This window comes from Eleginops maclovinus, chromosome 7 (genome assembly GCF_036324505.1).
Source record: "Eleginops maclovinus isolate JMC-PN-2008 ecotype Puerto Natales chromosome 7, JC_Emac_rtc_rv5, whole genome shotgun sequence".
In the NCBI taxonomy this organism is placed as follows: Eukaryota; Metazoa; Chordata; class Actinopteri; order Perciformes; family Eleginopidae; genus Eleginops; species Eleginops maclovinus.
In genome coordinates, this window is record NC_086355.1 from 13,273,285 (window position 1) to 13,296,153 (window position 22,869).

Below are 22,869 nucleotides of genomic sequence, written 5' to 3' on the forward strand. Positions count from 1 at the left end.
TCATGGGTTTGTTTAGCCCACGGAGTCATGGTCTGAAAAAACATACATTGTTATATAACTGGCACACCTGACCATTTTACCCATACAACTCTGCCTGTGAAACAAGGGCTAATCGTTTAAGAGTGACGCGACCGTCAGCTGGCAGAAATGCGTATGTGAACGGAGAGGAGCGTAGAGGCGCAAAGCACCACCGAGCTGCTGACCGGTGGTGATATAAACATGTGACCACTGTGTGCTCGCTCAGTCGCTGCCACACCTGCCGGATTATACCAACGGAGGTTTGCTCCATCTCTGTGATACGGTGACACGGCTGAGAGGAGGATGGACACAACGGAGCAAGGTGCTCAGATAGAGCCGCTGCTGAGAACGGTAAAGAGCCCTAAAGTCTTGGGATACAAATATCTCATATCTCTTTTATCCTGAAGCATTATTCGTATATGCACTGTAAGAATAAACAAAATTGAAGAGCTAGTTTTAAAAATGCAACAATTTCCTCAGGAGGCAGATACTAAGTCAACATGTTTCCAATTGATAAAGTACCTGTGGAGCTTCCTGCAGGTGTAGCTCACCTGCAGAGTTCTCACCTGCAGAAAGGGATGCTGTCTCTCTTGAAATATATGTGAAATTGCAAAAAAATTTTGTAAACCAAACGGTTTGGACAGGATGTAAAGGTTACTCTATGAATTGAAACAGGCATCAGGAGGAGGCTTATGTGTGGATCTGTTTAACAGGACAACATGTAGGCTGTAAGAGTGATTAACGGAGGTCAAATTACTTTGTGCTTTATGATTTTATATATGCCGAATCCCTGTTTGGACAGATGTCAGATAAATATGGTAAATTCAGGCAAAAATGACCTGATGTCATGTAATAAAATAGTGACATAAAATGTAATATGAAAAGTGGGGTGATATGTTCTATATTAGTCTGTACAAATGCATGCTTAGGCAGCTAGCACACACAAATATTACTAGAAAAACAAACTGTACAAGTGTTTTTCAAGAAAATCCTATTGATACAAATGAAGTCTCTCTCTGGGGATGTTCTTAGAGATGCGTGGGCCCTTCCCCATTGGTCCTTGCTGAGGACTTTGGAGGAGATTTGTTGTCATTATCCATATGCTGTTTACATCAAAACAGATTTAGCTGAAGGTTTTAGACTGACTGAGCTTCTTTACTCCGGTATTACTTTGGTAAAATGTGGCTTTAGTTTTAGAATCTGAAAATACAATTTCTGAGTTAAGCTTTATCGTATTGAGCGAAACATTTCTGTATAGATCCTTTACCAGACTGGAGTTACCACTTTGTAAATAAGTACTTTAACAAAGATAAAAACACTTATTTCCAAAAGTTAAACAAACATATAGTGCCATTCTCTAGATTTCACGTCAAAAAACTCCTTTGAGTGTGAAATGTGTCAAAATGTGTTTATCTTTCAGTTCAATTTGTTCTGTGGCTTTTCAGTTGAGTACAGAAGTTTAGTAGGTCACAACCCATGTATTTTTCAGCTTTTACAGCAAGACTATGAGGTGTTGAAATTAGATTAATTACAACACATTTGTTGCATTGCGTTAATTGATTGCAGAACTGCTTGCAGGGCCGAAGTTTATTTGATGCGAAGTGATAAAGTTTATGTATAAATTTAATGTGGATACATCAAGAGGATATCATACAAGAGGAAAGAGAGGAGGGATGTTGGGAAAGCGCTGTCTTTGATGAGATGCTGCAGCCACAATGACGTTGCCACTGTAATCTCATGATGAGAAATTGGTGGCTCTGTCGATAGATGCTCAATCAGAAATTACAGTTGTTTGGCACAACAGAAGGGGATCAGTGTCTAGCATGGTTTGCAGCACGGCAGCGGGAGTTTGCACTGCAGAGCTCAGCTTATAGATTGTGTTGCACTCTGTCTTAACTGATTATAAAGCAGAGGACACAGAAAAAGAACTCATGGATTCGGACAACTTGGAAGCTCCTTGGCTATTTAAATATAAGGTAAGAAAGAACCTCTTTGACTAGGAAATATTCAGATCGTTGTGTGGTTAACCAAGGGTAGTGAGGTCTTTCACAGCACAGACATTTGGGATAGTTTGTGGAAATGGAACCCTCTCTCTGAGAGTCCAAAATGAGCCTAAAATCCTGGCAAAAGTAGAAAAGTGGAAAACAGCTTTCTCCAGCTGAACTACTGATCCATATTGCAGTATGGAGATGGATTCATACTCTAAGTCTGCCAAAATGAGGGCTCAAATATGATAAACACCTTTTATAACATAAAAAAAGGAATATTAGTACTAATGTGGGCTCTTACAGGATGTTGACATTTAAAGCATTAACATTTAAGGATTACAGTGTATTTTGTGCCTCACGAAAGCCTGTGCAGTTAATGATATTGCTGCCACCAATGCCTCCAAAATTGCCACAGCCATCTGTAGGGATCAGACACAAGTATGTGCAACATCCTGTGATATCAATTCAGCTTTGAAGTTTGCCAGCCCTTTTACAGGATTTTGCTTATAAACAAGTGGATGATTATTGGACTGCTTAAAAAGTGCCTGTTGGTGACAAGACCTCTACTTGAACCCTTCTGTGGATTTCGCTATTACTTCAGTACCTACCTTGGCTTGAGAACCAATTTTACTGATCTGATCTTGTTTAAATCACTATGTCTTACTCAGTAGATCAATCTGTCATGGTTATGTGTTAACATTCTCTGCAATCATTAAATCCATTAAAAAGGAAATTAAAATGCAACAGTCCTTGTACAGGACAGTAAGAGATATGGTGGAAAGTCAGTCCAAATTGCTCTAATAATTTTAACCTATGCCAAAGGGAGGGTATATACACAGTTTGGTAGGTTGAGTTTGAATGAGAAAACAGCTCATGAACTTTAAAAAGATGAAGTCACTGACTTCATTTTTGAGTCAAAGTTTAGTACATATTGACTTCTGTTGTGAAATATGGTAAGTGAGCATAGCGGTCTGTCTAATAGTGTTCCAGCAACACTAATCTGACCAGGGATGTTGATCCATGCCCTGTGTATTTGTAGACAGATTATCAACTGCAGCTTTGAGCCCATGTGGCAATGCAGCTGTGAACAGCAGTGACCTTTATTATTATAATGCCTTGATGTTCAACTGGTCAAGATAGCTTACTGTATGAAAAAGATGATATCAAGCAAGCTTTCAGGAATACATTTACCTACCCTAATAAGTGCTTTGAATTGCTCTGTAAGAGACAAAATACATTCTACATGGCTCTATTGTGATATGTTTATTTTGCATCCTCACTCCCAGCTGTTGCTGAATGGATTAAAAGGAAATGACAGAATCTGATTATTTTACTCATAAATCCATGCCAGTGATCAACCAATCAACATTAACTGTTTCACATTTTAAGCAAACATTGTAGTAAACAAACTTAAATGAATGTCAGCAGGTTTGTCAGTCCATGTCAGCATGACTTTTCATTGCCATAACACACTAGCATCTGTGCATATGACAAAAAATCCCTTGAACCTTTACTCAATTGAACAAATGCAGGTTCCTCATGAGGATTGGTAAAGACATAAAAGCAAAAATAACTTCAGTGATCCCTTAACTTAATCAAGTTAGCACAAGAGAGTTGTGTGTGCAACTCCACAGCATGAGTGCCTTTAAGCTTGTTAACATGCTAACACTATCATGCTAATGTTTGTGAAAGGCTTTCAGTGAAGTGAACAACATATGCGTTAGGTTGGATGTTTAGCCAGATGTACACTTGCCAAATAAACCGGTTATTCTACATTCGTCTTTGTCCTGTAAAACAAAACAATACACTTTGGGAACACCTCTGATAAAGCACACAATTCACCTCTGCGTGGGTAGAAGAAGTTTGTTTTGGAGCAGGTCGCCTCATCGATGCTCCTTGTGGTTACTGAGAGAAAGACAGCACCCAGTATAACTGCAGTTCCCACAAACGGTGGGCCCTGGGGGGACTGTTCAGAGAGCGTAGTCCTCACAACGAGGCAAAGAAGACGACGCACTAGAGAAGGTACACATAAAGTAAATGTTTGTATTAAATAATAGCAAAGTTTAAGGAACGTTTTGCACAGTTTCAGTCACTTAAAGGTCATTGACTTTGGTAGAATAGACTAACATATTACAATAAACTCCTTCTTTGCACCTGCACTCTCTCTGGAACTAAGGCATTGAGAGGGGGATGTCAGGTATACTATGAGCATGCATTTTAATTATATTTGCTAACAAACATCCCCCTCATACCACTATACCAATATATTTGCATACTGTATACATGCTTTTCCACTTGTGTACACATTTCTCAGAGTGGGTTGGTTTTGCTCCTATACACACAGGAGCACAGTAAAAAGTACAGTTGTGGCCATGATTTTGCTATTGACACTCATCTGTGTAATTGTGTTGAAAAGCTCAAAGATGAACAAATAAGATACATTCACACATTGTTTAACATATGTTAAAACAGGGATTCAGTTTACATTCTTATCCTTGGATGAACTGGGAGGCTAAGGGAAAATAAATGATTGCTGTCGGTTTCACAAATTCCCTCTTTCCTATCACTCCCCCTCATCTTCTTTCACCAGTATTGCATAAGCAGGCTGACACTCACACCACAGAATGCTGCTTCTCTGTGTGACCTGACTCTAAACAAGTAGATCAATGTGCTCTGAGCCATCTCGTGCTATGGAAAGGCCTGAATATCTCATGTTGTGCTGTCAATACTTTACTGGTTATGGTTAACTGCTTATTATCTTGTGTCACATGTGAGGACAGGACTGTCGTATTGTAAAACTTTTGTGCTCAAACAGCAGCCATATAATATTCTCTCCTGTAATCTGACTAAAACTCTGCCCTAAGGATTATATTTCTGTCACTGTCCTAAGTGCATGTCTGTACAGTTTTAAAATCCATGCTGTCCTGTCTTATAACTTGCTGCCTACTACAAGGAGAATTTGTAACACAATTTCAAAGCTGAAAGTAATAACATGGTTTTATTTATTTGGAATGTAGCATGCGTTTTATTTCTCTCCTCCAATTAAAAACAAATGGAATGTATTATTGTTCCTGCATAACTGTGGGTGGTAAAAACAGATAGAGAAACAGTGTTGAAATGAAAAAAACAAACAAACAACAAAAACAGCCAGTTAAGGGAATATAATGTTATTTACCTAACCTTTTTATAAATGCATTCAAGCAGTGATTCACCTTTAGCTCAGGTCACATTTACAATGTTATACAGGTCACAGCAAGAAAGTACCTTAAAAAGAATTTCATCTGTAAAAAGAGGGGTCATTCATTGTTTCCCTTTATGAAAAGCTTTCTGTTTGGACTAAGATGATACTATTTCCTTTTCAAAATGAGACACGCATTAGTTTCCTTGGCAACCACGGTATTTGGTTGGATAATGGTTTGGTGTTTGTTCACCATGCCCTCGACTGTGATGAAACACCAAGTCAACAAACATTTAGTTTCATGGTATGTTCAGGATACATTAGTAAACTTGGAGATATGTGGTATCATGCTCCAGTCAAGGCTAAGCTAAGATATTGTATGACACTTGTGCTCTTAAATAATGTTTATAATGTTGGATATGTGTTTCTCTGTATGCCACTATGTGTCCAACAGAGGAATGATGATGAGGCTGTGGTGGACCGAGGAGGAACACGGTCCCAACAGGGGACCAACATCGGGCAGGAGGATCTTGAAGGTAACTGGACTGCACTAAATGCATCTGGTATAAAAAAGCTCCAAGAAGCTAGAGGCTGCTTGAGCTCAGTCCGCCCACTCTGCCCTTAAAACTGCTGCTTTCCTCTTGACAATGGTTTATAGTTAAAAGACAAGAGCAGAGTGGGAGGTAGCAGCTGTGTTTGAGCTGAGTGTGCATCAGAAATGTCATTATATCTGAAAAACATGGACATTCAAAACAAGATACTAAGAAAACGTTTTAATAACAACTAGAAAAACAGAAGTGTTTGCATTCTGTATCTGCTGACATGCATGCATCACAAAACAAATCATCTGTCTGTTTGTGTCAATGCACTAAACACATTGCTTTTGTAGGTTTAGAGACAAGATGCCTTACAATATAGAATTACATTCACCTGAACAAAATGTAACACAACTTTACTAAGGACTTGTTATATGTTCAGTAAAAGGGCCCACTTTGCAATTTGTTTCCAGAGCTGAATAACATTAAAGGCACAAAAGTGTAAAAAGAAAAAGAATAAGAAAAAGACATTTCATAAAAATTGTCCATCATCCTTGTTGTAAGTTGGGGCATTTAGATGCTGCAAGAAACATGGCAATTGCTTTGAGATGTGTAAACAGTTACGAAAGAGATTATTTTTGGGCATTTCTTTTAAAGAATACAGCTTGAATTTAGCTTGTACATTAAACAAAAGTTAAACGTTCATGTGGTTATAACAAGATTTTGGTCACAGAAACATTTTTTTAATGACTTGTGTCCTGCACAAAGCATATTGACACAGCTCTTCCGATCTTTTCAAACAACACTGTCTGAATCTTCACCTCATACTGCAGTGCGCTGAGTGGGCGGACTTACTCACTCATGCTGTCTCATACTGTACCTGCACAAACACAAACATGGACACGTGTACATGCAAGGCTTTGAGAAGGTAAAAAAGAAAAGAAAAATAATGGTGCAAGCATTGACAAGCTAACAAAAATTCACATTGTGGTGGTGATTTAGTAGTATATATATGCATAGTAATTTACAAACAAAAGCAGTAGATCAACATTTCTCATGATTAGATCTGCATTTCATTAAACATCATGAAGTTGAAGTGTATTCACACCTTCCTTGACAAAGCCATATGCATAGTCAAGTGCAGTCATTCATGCAGTATGCTTTAATGTGTTGTCTATATAAGAAGGATATTATATATACAGTAGATACCATACCATTATATGCTGTAACCTAACTGAGTTACTCTTTATTCCTTTCCACCAAATAGAATAGAATAGAATAGTGTAGCCTATATTAGATCCTCCTCCATCAGAAAAATGTGCCTGCTGACCAAAATAACTTTTGAGACATGTTTTTTCACAACTGGTATAGTTTAGAGCTTATTTAAAAATATGAATGAATTATGAAAAGTAAAAGTGTGAAGTTACATAAGACTTGTTTGCGTGAACCCACAATACATCATGAGAATGTCCCATTTTATTTCTGTCCTATAAAAAGGGCTTTTTGATAGTGTTTTATTACACAACAGCATTTGTAATGTTGAAAATCTTAATCTCACCATTTGATGTGCTGTACCAGATAATGGCTTTAAAGTATTTCTCATCTGTTGTCCCCATAAATATGTGGTTGTAAATTGATGGTCAATACATATTATACACTATATAGCAGCAGTAAATGTAATTTAACTACATGTACTGTGTTTGAGTGAAGCACTTCATAACAGTAAGAAAGCTTGAAGGGGTAGCACAAAGAAGCTGTGAAGTGATCATGATTATCTATGGTCATACACACACAAACACACACACACAGGCTCGATGCAGTGCTCCAACCACTGCATTTCATGTCCCTAGGCCACAGGACTCTCTACATCGGGGTCCACGTCCCCTTGGGCAGTACCAGGCAGCGCAGCCATCGCAGGCACCATCACCATGGAAACAAATACAAGAAAAGGAGCAGGGACCGGGCCCCCACCTTGGTGGAGGGTAGAGAGTCTCCAATTTATGGTACTAGCTAAAATGATGGTCCTGCATGTATTATAGCATACAGCAAACGTTTGTATCTCTTCTTCATATTCTCTGACTAACTAAAGCTACTGAATATTAAGGCTTCAATTGGAAACATTTATAGAAATGTCTTGCATTTCTAGATACTCCGTCCCAGAGAGTGCAGTTCCTACTGGGCACTGAGGATGACGACGAGGAGCACATTCCTCATGAACTCTTTACACAGATGGATGAAATCTGTCTAAAGGAGGCAGAGGATTCGGATTGGAGGGAATCTGCCAGGTACTGTCAGACTGCCCTGTCACTGCAGCCTCACAGTCGTGACCTACATGTCATTACGGAAAGCTCTGATTGAATGGCCCGGTCATGCCCCCGATCCCACTTACACTGATGACAGATGTGGCTGTCTGTCCAATGCTTGTTTCTATTGCATTAAGTAATTACAATCCATTGTTTTGATTGCTTTGAGAATTTACTCATTTTATTGTAATGTTAACAACATGTAGAATTTATTTATCATATAAAGGATGGTCTTCTGTAAAAATGGTAAATCAGACATATTTTATTTATAGTGATACCGTGATGAAAGGCAATAAGAGAGGGACCTGTAATGAAGGAGTGTGGTTAATGTAGCTCTAACAGATGGCCGGCCTGGTTTGCCATCTGCGGGTCTCTCTCCTGACTGATCCTCAAACTCCTGTTACAGGTGGCTGAAGTTTGAGGAGGACGTGGAGGATGGAGGAGAGCGGTGGAGTAAACCCTACGTAGCCACTCTGTCTCTACACAGCCTGTTTGAGCTGCGAAGCTGCATTATCAACAGCACTGTGCTGCTCGACATGAGTGCTAACACCATTGAAGAGATTGCAGGTAACTACTGTAAAAGACACAGTTGTAGAAAGTGACAAATTAACTGTACTTAAATTAGGATGACCTCTGAACTAGGAAACATATGTCTGTTGACTATTACATTTTGTGTCTCCTTACTGTACTTTAATTTGAAAATAATGAATGAGTTATTCTGTGACTTTGTACTCATATTTGTTTGATGCACTGCTTGCGATCTAGAACGAAATTGATGCATTACATTCAATTTATCAATTGTTTTCACACTCATGGACCTCATTACAGTCAAGAAGAACTAACCTCACTCAACTAATTTACAAAGCTCTACTGTTAAAGCTCCCACATTACCTCACATCTACAGTACCTGATTTAATACCTGCTTCACTTTAAATATCTCTCATGCATTTAGTAATGTTGGCATAACTGGTTTCGGGTATTATGCACCTTTCTAAATGGGATTATCTCCAAACCACCCTAACACTAGAGCGTTGCACTCCATTGAGAGATTATAACATTTAATTATTTGATTTTTCTCTTGATTCTCCTGTCTTGTTTGTTGTGTTGTTTCTTTTTAGCTGTTTGAGTTTTAGGGAATGTTTTCTGGTCTCCGGTCTCTCTTGGAAACGAGATCTTATTCTCAATGAGAATGCCTGATAAAACAAATATAAAATCTGAACATGAATCTAAATAGCTAAACTCTTTCTACCTTAGACATGGTGTTGGACCAGCAGGAGTTATACGCACCACTGGGAGATGAGCTCAGAAAGAAAGTGCATGCAACACTGCTGAAGCAGCACCATCACCAGAACCAGAAGAAGCTGGCTAACCGCCTGCCGATTGTACGCTCCCTTGCTGACATGAAGAATGGTGGGTAAATCACAGCTCTGCATATTAACATTATCACAAATTTAAAATCTTTATTATATTTAAAGGAAACATCTGAAGGAAGAACCAGTCTTCAGATAAACTATAAAATATGTTGAAATAGGCTGCTATAAACAAACTGGGACGGGGTCCTCAGAACAAGGAACTATGTTTTGCATGGGTTGCAAAGAGAAAATTGTTCCCATATTCTCCTTACCTCTGATTATCCCCACCATCTGCCCATCCACCTGCCACACCCCCACTCAACAAGTCAACAGGTTCTAGTTTGTACAGAAAGCCCTGGCCCCTTCAGTTTAACTATTTCGTTTTTATTCTGGGCTAATTTAAAAGTTTAATTGGAAGCATTACTTGCCTACATCATTGCCAGAATTTAACATGACAAAATTAGTTACCGTACACAGATCAAACCAAGCTGTTTGTTAAATCTTTTTCCAGTTTACTAGATATACTTCTGGCACATCATGAGGAATTTAATGTCACTGATGTGTCATTTTCAAACTTATTTCAAAGCAACAATCTCTGATGAGCTCTATGCCATGCTTTGTAAACGCATTAAACATTATAATTAGTGTTAACTTTTGACCCTGCTGTTGAATAAATACAGAAATTAGGACAGACCTGACAGGCAGCTAGACAGTAATCATGTTGTCTTCTCTGGTCTCTGTGATTTCCCCCCTGTTTTTCCTTTAATATTTAGTGAAATAACTAGTTGCTGAAATGTTGAGACATTTTTGGAATTGATTCATATTTCTCCATTATGAATTTTGCAGGTCAGCTGACGGCCTCCACATCTCAGTTAGCTGCTCCAGACGGGAAAGGAGACATCTCTAGAGAGAACAGTTTTGTGGACTTCAGCAAGGTGTAGTAAACACACTGGGCATATAAAGTACATATAATAAAAGCACACAAAACCCGGCATTTCTTAAATTATTTGCATTATATCAGAAAAACTTGTACTACTCTTAAGTATTTCCCAAGAGAAACATTTGAGAACTGTTGCGACTGGCTCGAAAGCCGCAACACAATGAGGAGCAAACACAGGTTTATAGTCAATCAACCAAAGAGTTTGAGATTACACAAAGACAATGCCACAGCTTGGTCACACAAAGACAGGACCACATGGAAGAGGAAGAGAGGAAGAGCAAGACTGCAGCCTTCCTCAGGCCTTTTATGCAGGCCTTGATTAGGGGATGGAGATCACCTGAGGGAGAGGCTGCACCTGCAGGGAGACAATCAGGGAAGGGAAGAGACACACACACACACACACAGACACGTAACACCCACTCCCTTAAGATGACAGCCACACAGGTGTCATCCTAGAGAACACGTGAAAGATCTCTAAATTAAAACTTTGGGCCATAAAGGCCCAATGCATTAGTCGCTGGAATACATACAAACTAGGAAAACAAGGGGGTTGTGATCTGTGACTTTCAGGGCAAATTACTTGGTATAACAGTGTAAAAAGCAGCCCCTGAAAGAATTAAAACACATCCCACCAAATGAAAGCACCTAGGTCATACCATAAGACTCCTGGCCCATCAGTGGCAGCAAAGGTTGGTCTTCCAATTCGGTTTATGTTCAAGCAGTAGGCAGAAACACCAACCATATGAAACACCCCTCCAGCAAGAAAAAGTTTTTCCTGGGTTTTTGTCCTCCACCAATAAAGGAGCACTCCATACCAAGAAAGCAAAGTACTATTGCGAGGAACCCAAGAGTTAGCCCGCATATTACCAATCCTCTCACCTCAAACTTACGCGACTGGGCCAGGGTGACAGCACAAACTGGAAACACTTTTGACAACTGGGTAGATAGATCGCACTGCCTGCCATCACCTATGGAGTCAGTAGGGGTATCTACAACAATAGGCGTAGGAAACACTGTTCCACCTGCCAGATCGTTACTCAGAATCATGTCCACTCCTCCAAAAGGAAGCTGAGGACGAACAGCCACAGGACCAGTGACCAAACTACACAGTAAATAAACGCAATGCACCGGGGCACAAAGCCAGGTCATTCCACAGCCTCGTACTAAAGCAACCTTTTACTGAATGAGCAGTAAGCTCCAGTAACACTACCACACAGATTAGTGCTACAACAGAAAATGGTTAACCTACACAATGTAACACTCACACAGCTAAGTGCTAGATCACAAAATGGTGAACTTACACAATGTAATACTATCACACAGCTAAGTGCTACAAAGTAGTTAACCTACAGAATGTAACACCATCACAGATTAGTGCTACAACACCAAAATGGTTAACCTACACTACCACACAGATAAATGCTCTAACTCATGACTCCACCATGGTCCACCATGTTACCACCACAAATGTGTTGACAAGACATTACTTGGTTACCTCTCTGCCTACACACAAAATAAAATTCTAACTTGACCTCCACTAGTCTTCGTTGGCTTTCCTGGGCACGCCAGGGGCCACCCCAGGGTTACCACACAGAAAATAAAAAGGGTTGCTGGTCTCTCCAGCACCCGCAGGCTAAATAAACCAGGCAAGTCAAAAAACTACATTTTCTACATTTGGAAACATTAGCACAAATTTGCTATACAAGTACAGGTCAATTCTAGGGGTATAATTAAGCCAAACAAATAAGGCACTCACCAACTCCAAACAAGCTACGGATGAGCCCCCATTATGTAACGACTGGCCACAACACAATGAGGAGCAAACACAGGTTTGTAGTCAACCACCCACAGAGTTTATTGAGATTACACAAAGAAAATGCCACAGCTTGGTCACACAAAGACAGGGCCACATGGAGGAGGGAAGAGGAAGAGAGGAAGAGCGAGACTGCAGCCTTCCTCAGGCCTTTTATGCAGGCCTTGATTAGGGGATGGTGATCACCTGAGGGAGAGGCTGCACCTACAGGGAGACAATCAGGGAAGGGGGGGAGGCACACACACAAACACACACGAACAGACATACTGACACGTAACACAACATTTGTAATAGTTTAACAGTGAAGTGAGATGTAAATGCTAAATATTGTTATAGAAAAAAACACCTAATGATATATAATAATGTTATAAGAATGAGCTCCACCACTATCAGCAATAATAAAACAATATTATAATATGTTATATAATAGTCACATTGGACATTTTCTGCATAATGAGTTATTTTCTCTTTTTACTTGCTGGTAAATGCTGGTATTTTACTTAGAATTCTTTAAATCATAAAGGATTATGCATTATTGTAAAAAGGAAGTGACTGCAGTGTGAAGCGGTCAGGATAATGTGGAATTGTATTAAAGAAATGTAGTTCTTACTAAAAGCCTGCCATATTTGATGAATAAGCGCAGCACTGTTATTTAATTGTGTTTTGAACAAAGAACAGAAGGTCATTTTTGGTATTTTTAAAAAGAAAGGTCATCTAGTCTGGGATTAGGATTATAATGTTGTGTATGACATTAAGAGACATTACAGACTAGGATAATGTCTCTGTTTAAAACTTGCATAATGTGTCCTCTATCTGATTTGTGCCTTTTTCCTGTTCACAATGTACCTATTAATCCACATTGCACTTATTATTTACAGTATAGTATATAGAGTTAAAACCAAAGCCCTGCCTTTGCAGAGGCTCCATATTATTTAATATATAATTATTTACTTGATACACAAAGCAAAATAATTAGTATTAACTGTCAGACTTTAAAAATCAGCACTGTAACTGTGTTGATGTCAGGACCCATTAATACATTACAAATATTAATTTGGATGGCTCAGCCACCAAACAACAACCCCAGAGCCAGATGAACTCCTTTAAGGAACAAGCAACACTTCAGTCATCACTTGTCAACTCCACATAATTATCGCTGAAAAATCAACACATTTAATATTCCAACATTTTCTGTAAATAGTAGCTCCACTGCATTAAAAAGTGTAAATCAGACAGAGCTACTGTGAGAGGGGTCAGCAATTGTAAACCTATAGGCATCATACTTTTGAGGCATGAAAGATACCTCATCCCTATGCAACATCCAACTATGTTTCCATAATCTTTTGTAATATTCTATTTCCATCATATGACACGCAAACTCTGGATATCTGGACTCTATTTAGACTCCACAATCCAGTCATAACAATTCATTTGGAGCTTATATTAGGAGCCTTCTGTATGATATTCTAACCATTGTACCTTGTGTCCTTTTTCCAGATAGACCTTCATTTCATGAAAAAGATCCCGGCAGGGGCCGAAGCGTGTAACGTGTTAGTCGGTGAGCTGGAATTTCTGAACAAGCCAGTGGTGGCATTTGTCCGCCTTTCACCGGCGGTCATGCTCAATGGGCTTGCTGAAGTCCCCATCGCCACAAGGTCGGGTTACTGCAGGCTGATTGGGCCAATCCAATTCAAAAATATTTTATTTACTCGGCTGACAATGTCTTGAAATACATATATTTTTGCCTTTAGGTTTCTGTTTATTCTTTTAGGGCCTTTGGGTAGAGGTCCTCAGTATCATGAGATTGGAAGATCCATTGCAACACTTATGACAGATGAGGTGAGAGTTCACTATAAGAACATTGTTAGCACCCTGCATAATTTATTCTTCATTAATGTCTCGAAAAGTGTGGATTGTTTTGAATGTCAACCAGATGTCATACTCAGAGTTTCTGCAGACTCTGTGCATAAATTCACAGTCCAGCAGAACTTCCTGAAGTGATGGAACATTTCTCAGCATGAAAAACAGCTCAGAGCTTTTTATGACAATTTTGGCGATTAGTCAGCCCTCATGTCCTCCTTTTTGTCTGGGATTTAGGCTGCCATCCATCATCACTGAGGAGGAAAAGATGGGCTTTGATGAAGTCCAAACGTTGTTATACTCACTGTAGAATAGAGAGAGCATGTCAGTCTGTGATTTACACTGTCATGTCATGGTCAGCAATTCCTATGTTTCAATGGTATATTGTATTTACATGGGGTTAAATAAGTCCAAGGCTACAAGTATGAATGTGCCAATCTGCTCGATAACAACCTAGATTTGCAGACATTCGTGCATTTAATATCCCTAAGCCTGTAAAGGATACATCTTCAAGGAAGCCAAACACAGTGGGAGTGGGTGAAGATTGCACATACAGTGTAGCATGTGCGCTGTATGGCAGTCAGTCAAGGTTTGAGTGAGTAGTGTAGCCTTTTAAACAACGTTCCATATTTGTATGTCTCCAGGTTTTTCATGATGTTGCCTATAAAGCTAAAGACCGCAATGATCTGATCGCTGGGATTGATGAATTTCTCGATCAAGTGACGGTCCTGCCTCCAGGAGAATGGGATCCAACCATCCGGATTGAGCCTCCAAAAAATGTACCTTCTCAGGTTGGTAGGATTTTATTTAGTTTGATGCACTCTTGAGTGTATTATGTGATGTGATTTGAAACTCAAATGCTGTGGATTTGTTTATCAAACAGGAGAAGAGGAAGAAAAGTAGCAATTTACCCAACGGATTAGTAGAGGGTGAAGAGGAAGAGGAGGAAGATGGACACGGGGGTCCAGAGCTGCAGCGTACTGGCAGGTGGGGAATCACAGAACGGGCAGTGCTTTTGTTGAAAGTAAATTCTGACACCAGTATAAGAGTGAGGTCTTACAGAGGTTTAGAAATATTATCTTTATTTGCTTAAATCCTTGCCTCAGAGTATACTGCAGTGCTGTGGCAGTACAGGATGCAGCCCACTCACTACGCTCACTGCTTTGTTGCACAGAATCCATTTACAGTTGGACGACAGCCTCAAAAGCTTCACATATCACAAATCATGTAAAAAATTAACTTAGAGGGAAGTTGCAGTTGAATACATTATTGGATTTTGTAAGTCTGCTTCTTTGATTGTCTTATTAATAACAGTTCGTTTCAGTGCTCTGAGTTGTTGATACAAATCTATTGCAACATATGGCACTCAATAATACCTGCATTTGGAAGATTTTATGAAAATAAATTACAATATTTCCCCTTGTATACACCGAATGTGTACACAAAATCAATTCAGTAAAGCGAGCACTTTGCTATACTCAGCTCAATGCTATTTCTGGGTAAACTTCGTCTTGCAGTTGCAGTCATGTGGTTTCCATAGAAACATCCTGTCTGGACATGTCTTTCTGTTGCTAGATTTTTCTATCGTAGAGGCCCACCACACTGAGCCAGACTTAAAAGTTGAACATTATGAAATGCTCTTTGAATGAATAGGGTATCTATGGAAATGACATTTTATGGATAAACCACACAGGTAACGCATTCCCTTTTTGTATTTCCAGGTGGTTCGGTGGTCTCTTTCTAGACATCAAGCGCAAGGCACCCTGCTACCTGTCTGACTACACTGATGCTTTTAGTTTACAGTGTGTGGCCTCTTTCCTATTCCTCTACTGTGCCTGCATGTCACCTGTCATCACCTTCGGAGGACTGCTGGGCGAGGCAACAGAAGGACGCATAGTAAATGATTTGCTCTTCCTTTAAAATGTTTACAGTGTTTGCCAAGACGAGTAGAACGCTGTATCTTCATTTCAGCACATTAAACGAGATGATAGTTGTAGTTCAATACAGCAGATATTTAAGGTACCTACTCTTCATTTATCTTTTTAACCTCTCCCATCCCCCAGAGTGCGATTGAGTCGCTGTTCGGAGCCTCACTGACTGGAATCGCCTATTCGCTGTTTGCAGGGCAGCCCCTCACCATTCTGGGCAGCACAGGGCCAGTGCTGGTTTTTGAAAAGATATTGTTCAAATTCTGCAAGTATGATTACTTTTCCTATGACTGTATATGGAAATAATTGTATTAAATTCATTTTATCCATAGATTTTACACTTTGGTGATTACATTGTCTGATGTTTCCCGGGTTGCTCTCCTAAACATCTGGCCTCCTATTTAATGTTCTGACTGTATGGATAATGTGATCTCAAATCTGCCCCACATTGATTTCCCCTCTTTAATCTCCACATAGGGAATATGGCTTGTCCTATCTGTCTCTGAGAACCTGCATTGGTCTGTGGACAGCGTTCCTCTGTTTGGTGCTGGTGGCTACAGATGCCAGCTCCCTGGTTTGTTACATCACACGTTTCACAGAGGAAGCTTTCGCCTCACTCATCTGCATCATCTTCATCTACGAGGCCTTGGAGAAACTCATCCACCTGGGGGATCACTATCCCTTTAACAAGAACAACAACCTGGACAAACTCACCATGTACTCGTATGTGGATAATTATGCTCATACAATATCCTTTAAAAAAAAGTTTAATTACTAAATACCTTCCTTGGAGGTACTGTAAATCCCGGGGGGATTATTGAGTCAACCAGATGTTCATGTGCCTCCACAGATGTTCATGTGTGGAGCCTTCTGACCCCACCAATGCTACTGTGAAGTATTGGGAGAGCACTAATGTCACTGCCTCAGAAATCTACTGGGAAGCACTGGAGACCAAGGTACTACTCACAGCGAGCTGGTTCGAAAAAGGAAGACAAAAAACAAATCTCCAAATCATGGAGACACACACACACACACACACACACACACACACACACACACACACACACACACACACACACACACACACACACACACACACACACACACACACACACACACACACACACACCAAACCAAAGACCGCTGTTTTTTGCTTATTATATGATGAGTAGGAATAATTCTGTCCCTCTTGTTGCAGGACTGTATTGAGAAGCGCGGAGAGTTTGTGGGCAGCGCCTGCGGCCCTAAAGGCCCCTACATACCTGATGTCCTCTTTTGGTGTGTCATTCTCTTCTTTTCCACCATATTCTTGTCCGCCTTCCTCAAGCAGTTCAAGTTCAGCAATTACTTTCCCACAAAGGTAATATTTTTCATGCATTATCGCCACATTAGAGTGCATTATGTATAAAGCATGAAGAGAAAAGCTACTACAGCTGCAAAGTGCTGTAGTACACTCTAGTGGTTAAATACAGGTACTGCGTAATATAAACTAGGACATTTAAAGTAATGAGTTTTATTCCTGTAAACATTTTTAGTTTTCATTTGAATTTAAGTAAAGAAAACTGAATAGATATATTACACATTTCCCTCTTCATCAGGTTAGAGCCATCATCAGTGACTTTGCTGTGTTCTTCGCCATCCTTACCATGGTTTTAATCGACTATGCCTTAGGGATCCCCTCTCCAAAACTAAAGGTTCCCAGTGTGTTTAAGGTGAGATAGTCCACAAAAGAAGATATGATCAACACACTGATGAGTTTCATTTTTTATCAATCTATTAATCCCTAACAAACAACAATCCTTTTTATTTTCTCAGCCAACAAGAGATGACCGAGGTTGGTTCATAAACCCTCTTGGGCCTAACCCCTGGTGGACTATAATTATTACAGTGTTCCCAGCCGTGCTGTGTACCATCCTCATCTTCATGGACCAACAAATTACAGCCGTCATCATTAACAGGAAGGAACACAAACTCAAGGTACTTTAATTTATAGGATTTCTTGCATCATACACACTCTTAGAACTGGAGGATGTCTGAATGTACTTCAAATATATTATCTGGTGCTTTCCTCCTTCAGAAAGGCTGTGGGTACCACCTGGACCTGTTCATGGTGGGGGTGATGCTCGGTGTGTGCTCTTTGATGGGCCTGCCCTGGTTCGTAGCTGCCACTGTCCTCTCCATCAGCCACGTAAACAGCCTGAAGCTGGAGTCAGAGTGCTCGGCTCCCGGGGAGCAGCCCAAGTTCCTCGGCATCAGAGAGCAACGCTTCACCGGCCTCATGATCTTCACCCTCATGGGCTGCTCTGTCTTCATGACATCTGTGCTGAAGGTCAGACACCGTCTTTTCATTATTAAAGATGGTGACGTAAAATATCTTTCTGCGATTATCCATATATTCCTCACTGAGTGGTTGCCTAAATAAGGCAGTTACTGACCAAATCCATGTTTGTGACACAGCATTTTTATTGTTCCTCAGTTCATTCCTATGCCCGTGTTGTACGGAGTTTTCCTTTACATGGGAGCCTCTTCTCTGAGAGGCATTCAGGTAAAATTATTAGACTTTCATTGTATTTAATGTATCTTTTTTTTTGCTCCCTTGTATCGTTACATAAGGAAACCCAAGGACACAATTTTTTTCTCATATGACCTTTGGTATGACAGACTCTGTGGTTATAGTGGAATAAACATAGCTACGGTAATTTGAAATGTAATTCCATAACACAGATAAATGCGCAGTTCCTCAGTTTTAATGCCCGCATTATTCATGGGAACAGACTACTAAAGTTAAAATGCCAGCTCCGCCCAATTGTGATACTGTCGGTAGAATTGTGGTGGTAAACAGACACATTGCACATGCAGATTATCTAGACATGAGATTAAACAGACAGTTGGCCAGTATGGTTGAATTAGCCTGTGTGGTTGAATTTTAATTTGTGGATGCTCCAACCTCTAATAATCTGTGTAGACAGTTAATTCTCACCGAGCCATGATAGGGGAGCGCCTCCATATTGTCTGGCTGCCCAGATAAAAAGTGTTAATTGGGCTCTAGTGTGTTCCCAGCATTTACAGAACACCTGGCTGGTATTTAATTGCCCCGTTTAGTTTTGTTTTCTTCACTTTAATGTACTTTCTATTATTCGGTTTAAACACAAACACTAAACACTCCACGCTCACAGATATTGATGCAAAAGGGTATTTTTATGCTTTTCAAGCTTATCCAGCTTGTTGTAGGGACACGATCAGCAGACTTAAACTTTTGGCTGGATGTCTGTTTGCTTATTGATGCTGGGGAGGCAGTGTATTGTCACTTTATACTGTATACGTTATTTGTTGCCAATAACGCTGCCAAGATAATAACCTTAAAGATGCAAAAAAAAAACTGTGATTTAACTGTATTTGGTTCGCTCTTATGACTCACATTGAGCTTGAATTGGTTGCTATTTAAAAAAAAAGCTAGTGAACATCATGTAGCCTTTAGCTGATAAGGAACACGGTATTTCCCTGGTTAAATAGCTTTTTCTATAATTTCTCTCCAGTTCTTCGACCGTCTGAGACTGTTCGGCATGCCAGCTAAGCACCAGCCAGACTTCATCTATCTACGCCATGTGCCCCTGAGGAAGGTGCACCTCTTCACCATCATCCAGCTCAGCTGTTTGATTTTGCTCTGGGTCATCAAGACGTCCAAAGCTGCCATTGTCTTTCCCATGATGGTGTGTAAACAATTCACTTATTGCATTGCAGGACCATCACAAGCACAGCATACCTTTCAACAATGGGGTGCATTAGGCACATCCCATGTACACTGTGTGCACTAATGCAGGAGTCATTAGAGATAAAGCAAACAATACATTTTATGTTGAACTCTCTCAAAATAGCAGATGTAACATAACAGAAATCATGCAGTATGCAAGTTCTGCTGCTGTGCATCCGGAAGTTGGTTAATATACACTTTCTTCTACTACATCACTGACCTTACTTAGAATTATTAACACATACAGACAGCTCGCTCAACTTTACCTCTTGTGTTAGCTTCTTATTATAAAAAATCTCCAGAGCATCATACCTCTCACTTAAAACATAGAATGAGGTTTGTGTTTGTAAATTCTGCAGGTGTTGGCTCTGGTGTTCATCAGGAAGCTCATGGACTGTTTCTTCACGAAGAGAGAGCTAAGCTGGCTGGATGACCTCATGCCAGAGAGCAAGAAGAAGAAGCTTGAGGATGCTGAGGAGGTGCTGTCGCTTGTCATTACAACATGCACGTCAATTTGATTCAATGAGTTATATTTGCATGTATTTTAACTGTATTTAATTAAACTTCAGGAGGAAGAGCAGAGTATATTGGCGGAAGACGAGGGTGTCGTGCAAGTGCCATTAGAAGGGTACAAGTAAGTTGTATTATACTTGCAGAGTCACACAGTATGACAGTTTTCCTCTACATGTCACATAAAGATGAGAGATTAAACTGTCACCTCTTTTCACAGAGGAATACCCATCATCAACATCACGGATGAAATGTCGAAAGGTTCTTTTGGAAATACTTGGAACGCCAACAGCAGTAACACCTAAGATCACTATGGTAAGACTTTCTGCATTGTTGAATATACAGAATAAAGACAACGTTTTTAATTAAAAAACTGAAGAATTTTACCTAAGATTCAAACAGCAGGAACAAAAGATGAAGCAATCCTACTGTGCCTAAAGTTCAATAATAATTGGTTCTAACTACGTGTGGGCAATAATAAGCGGACGTAAACATCTCAATAGGGGATGGTGCTACAATGGTATTTATCTGCCAATAGCTCATTAAATCTTTGGCTTCTTGTGAAATCTGATTTATTTTTGTGGCTGTTGTGATTTACAGGACATCTTTTCTAGGAATCATTATTAAGAGTCATTATAAATATCAGTTTTTAACAGACACAAATGGCACTGTGTATTAACAAAATAATAACTATTGTTGAGTTTGGTTGTTAAGGTTTGTTCATTTTAGATTTGAGGGACTAGGCAAGGGGTTGAGAGTTAGGCAAGGAGATTGATACCTCTCTCATATCCTTACTGTAAATGTTGGTTAGCTTAGCTTAGCAAAAAGAATGGGGACAGGAGGAAACAGCTAGCCTGATTCTATGGAAGGCTAACAAAATCTGCCCATCAGCACCTGTTTAATTCTCAGATCAATTTAGTCAAACATATTCAGTAGACAACAATATAGCCCTTCTGCATAATGAGTACTCCTACTTTTTATTAAAATGTGCTGATAATATTTTGGGATTTTTCACATGAGTATACTTTTAATAACAGTCATTTTACTTGCAACTGAGTATTTTGACACTCTGATGTCACTACATAATAGTGCTTGTAGTCCTCTTTTTACAAGCACAAGACAGAAGTCTACTTGCCTGGTGAACATTCCTTATTTTTCATCAGTATTTTCTTTCTTTGAATCCCAGGGTTCACTGAACAGTATTCACAACACTGGTTTCCGTGAAAGGACAAGTGTAAGATGAAGAAGATGGTGTGATGCTGTGAGAATTTGTAACTGTTGTAAACTTTCTTGTAAGCAAATCTTTTCATGCTACCGTTATGCAATCGTTCATGCTTATTCTTGTAAATCTTGTGCGTACTGTAAGTGAATAACTGTATTATCTAATGTGTCACAAATATTCCGCTTCTTAATGAGCCAGTGAAACTTAATATCTTATTGTGTTATCAAATTGTACTTTCTAATTCAACATTTCAAAAGTTCTTTTTTGCTCACATAGCTGTTTTCAAGTTTTGTAATTGGATCAATTTGTATTTTTTTTATCCTTTTTTTCTTTATGTATTTATTTACCAATCCCCTATTTTCCTTTAGCTCCATGAACATTATGATGTAAAATATATATAAAGGTTGAGTGAATATTTTAAAAGCCTACAGTCATTGTTGAACATAAAGCTATAAAAAACTTTCTGAATAGCCATACTAGATGCGTACAAACATACATAGCGTTTTGTGACTGACAGGAATGAGTGCTTTAATGGGTTTTAAGGGCAATAGACACTGATGGACCAAATGCAATAGCACTTTCTGCCAAATGTCAATATTCAATGTCAATATTTATATGAGAAAGCATTTATATATATTTGTGTTGTGTAATAAAATGATTATGTTTAATACAGATTACCTTGTATTATTACAGCTTTAAAGTATTCTGCCTCCTAGTGTCGTTATCAGTGTATTGCATATATTGTAATTGTACTTTTTTGTTTTCACAAGTTGTTTAAATGAAGATATCCAACTTGGTTACACATCTGATGATCATGCTGTAATAGAGATGTGTTTGTCAAATACGAGGGATGGGCTTATTGTAATTATGCATGTCAATGTCATTTTAGATTAATAAAGAAATACAAATAGACTCAAAACTAATGGTGTTTGTACTGCTACAATGGAAAGCTGGGTGCAAACTATACTATCACGTATGACTAATGCATTGCTAATAATAAGGCAACAACTCAAGTCACATGCAACTCATGAACAATGCATGAGTCATGGTTTAATGTATACGGAGGAAAAGCACCGATAAAGTTAGGATGAACGCTACTATCAATAAGAATAGCTGTAGTTTGTGAATGTGACAGAACGGGGTCATGCTGCATGTATATTTAATTGTTTTTACATACTACAACTTTGTTTTACAGAAAGGATGATCAAATGCAATGGCCTCAAATTGTCAATGACTTCCAGCTAAATTTATGTCAATATATTATAATCACAATTCTGTAAATAATACTCAATTCAGCATCAACTTATCAGTCACACCATTAAGGTGAGCAACAGGAACTCCTTTTGCCTTAATTCAGTCAACTAACTATCACCCATTCTGCCATAGTTAGGCATTGAACCTGTTTTTGCACCCATCATGAAGTGATACAGAAAGATGTTTAACATTGTTTGATCTGTCGCTACAAAACCT

At 39.2% G+C, this 22,869-nt stretch overlaps 1 protein-coding gene across 1 annotated transcript; it reads left to right on the forward strand.

Moving 5' to 3' along the window:
- The first annotated feature begins 158 nt into the window (after positions 1–158).
- slc4a10b (solute carrier family 4 member 10b) lies at positions 159–22,328 on the forward strand. The gene is made up of 25 exons (XM_063887836.1): positions 159–369; positions 5,639–5,720; positions 7,571–7,723; positions 7,867–8,005; positions 8,430–8,590; positions 9,278–9,433; positions 10,222–10,310; positions 13,626–13,783; positions 13,880–13,967; positions 14,633–14,779; positions 14,872–14,975; positions 15,710–15,884; positions 16,052–16,185; positions 16,394–16,639; positions 16,767–16,872; positions 17,115–17,276; positions 17,515–17,628; positions 17,732–17,893; positions 17,994–18,245; positions 18,393–18,461; positions 19,453–19,626; positions 20,027–20,146; positions 20,237–20,301; positions 20,398–20,492; positions 21,364–22,328. Exons 1-24 carry the CDS (start codon positions 322–324, stop codon positions 20,480–20,482), a joined length of 3,189 nt encoding a protein of 1,062 aa, XP_063743906.1. The 5' UTR covers positions 159–321; the 3' UTR covers positions 20,483–20,492; positions 21,364–22,328.
- The last annotated feature ends 541 nt before the right edge of the window (positions 22,329–22,869 follow it).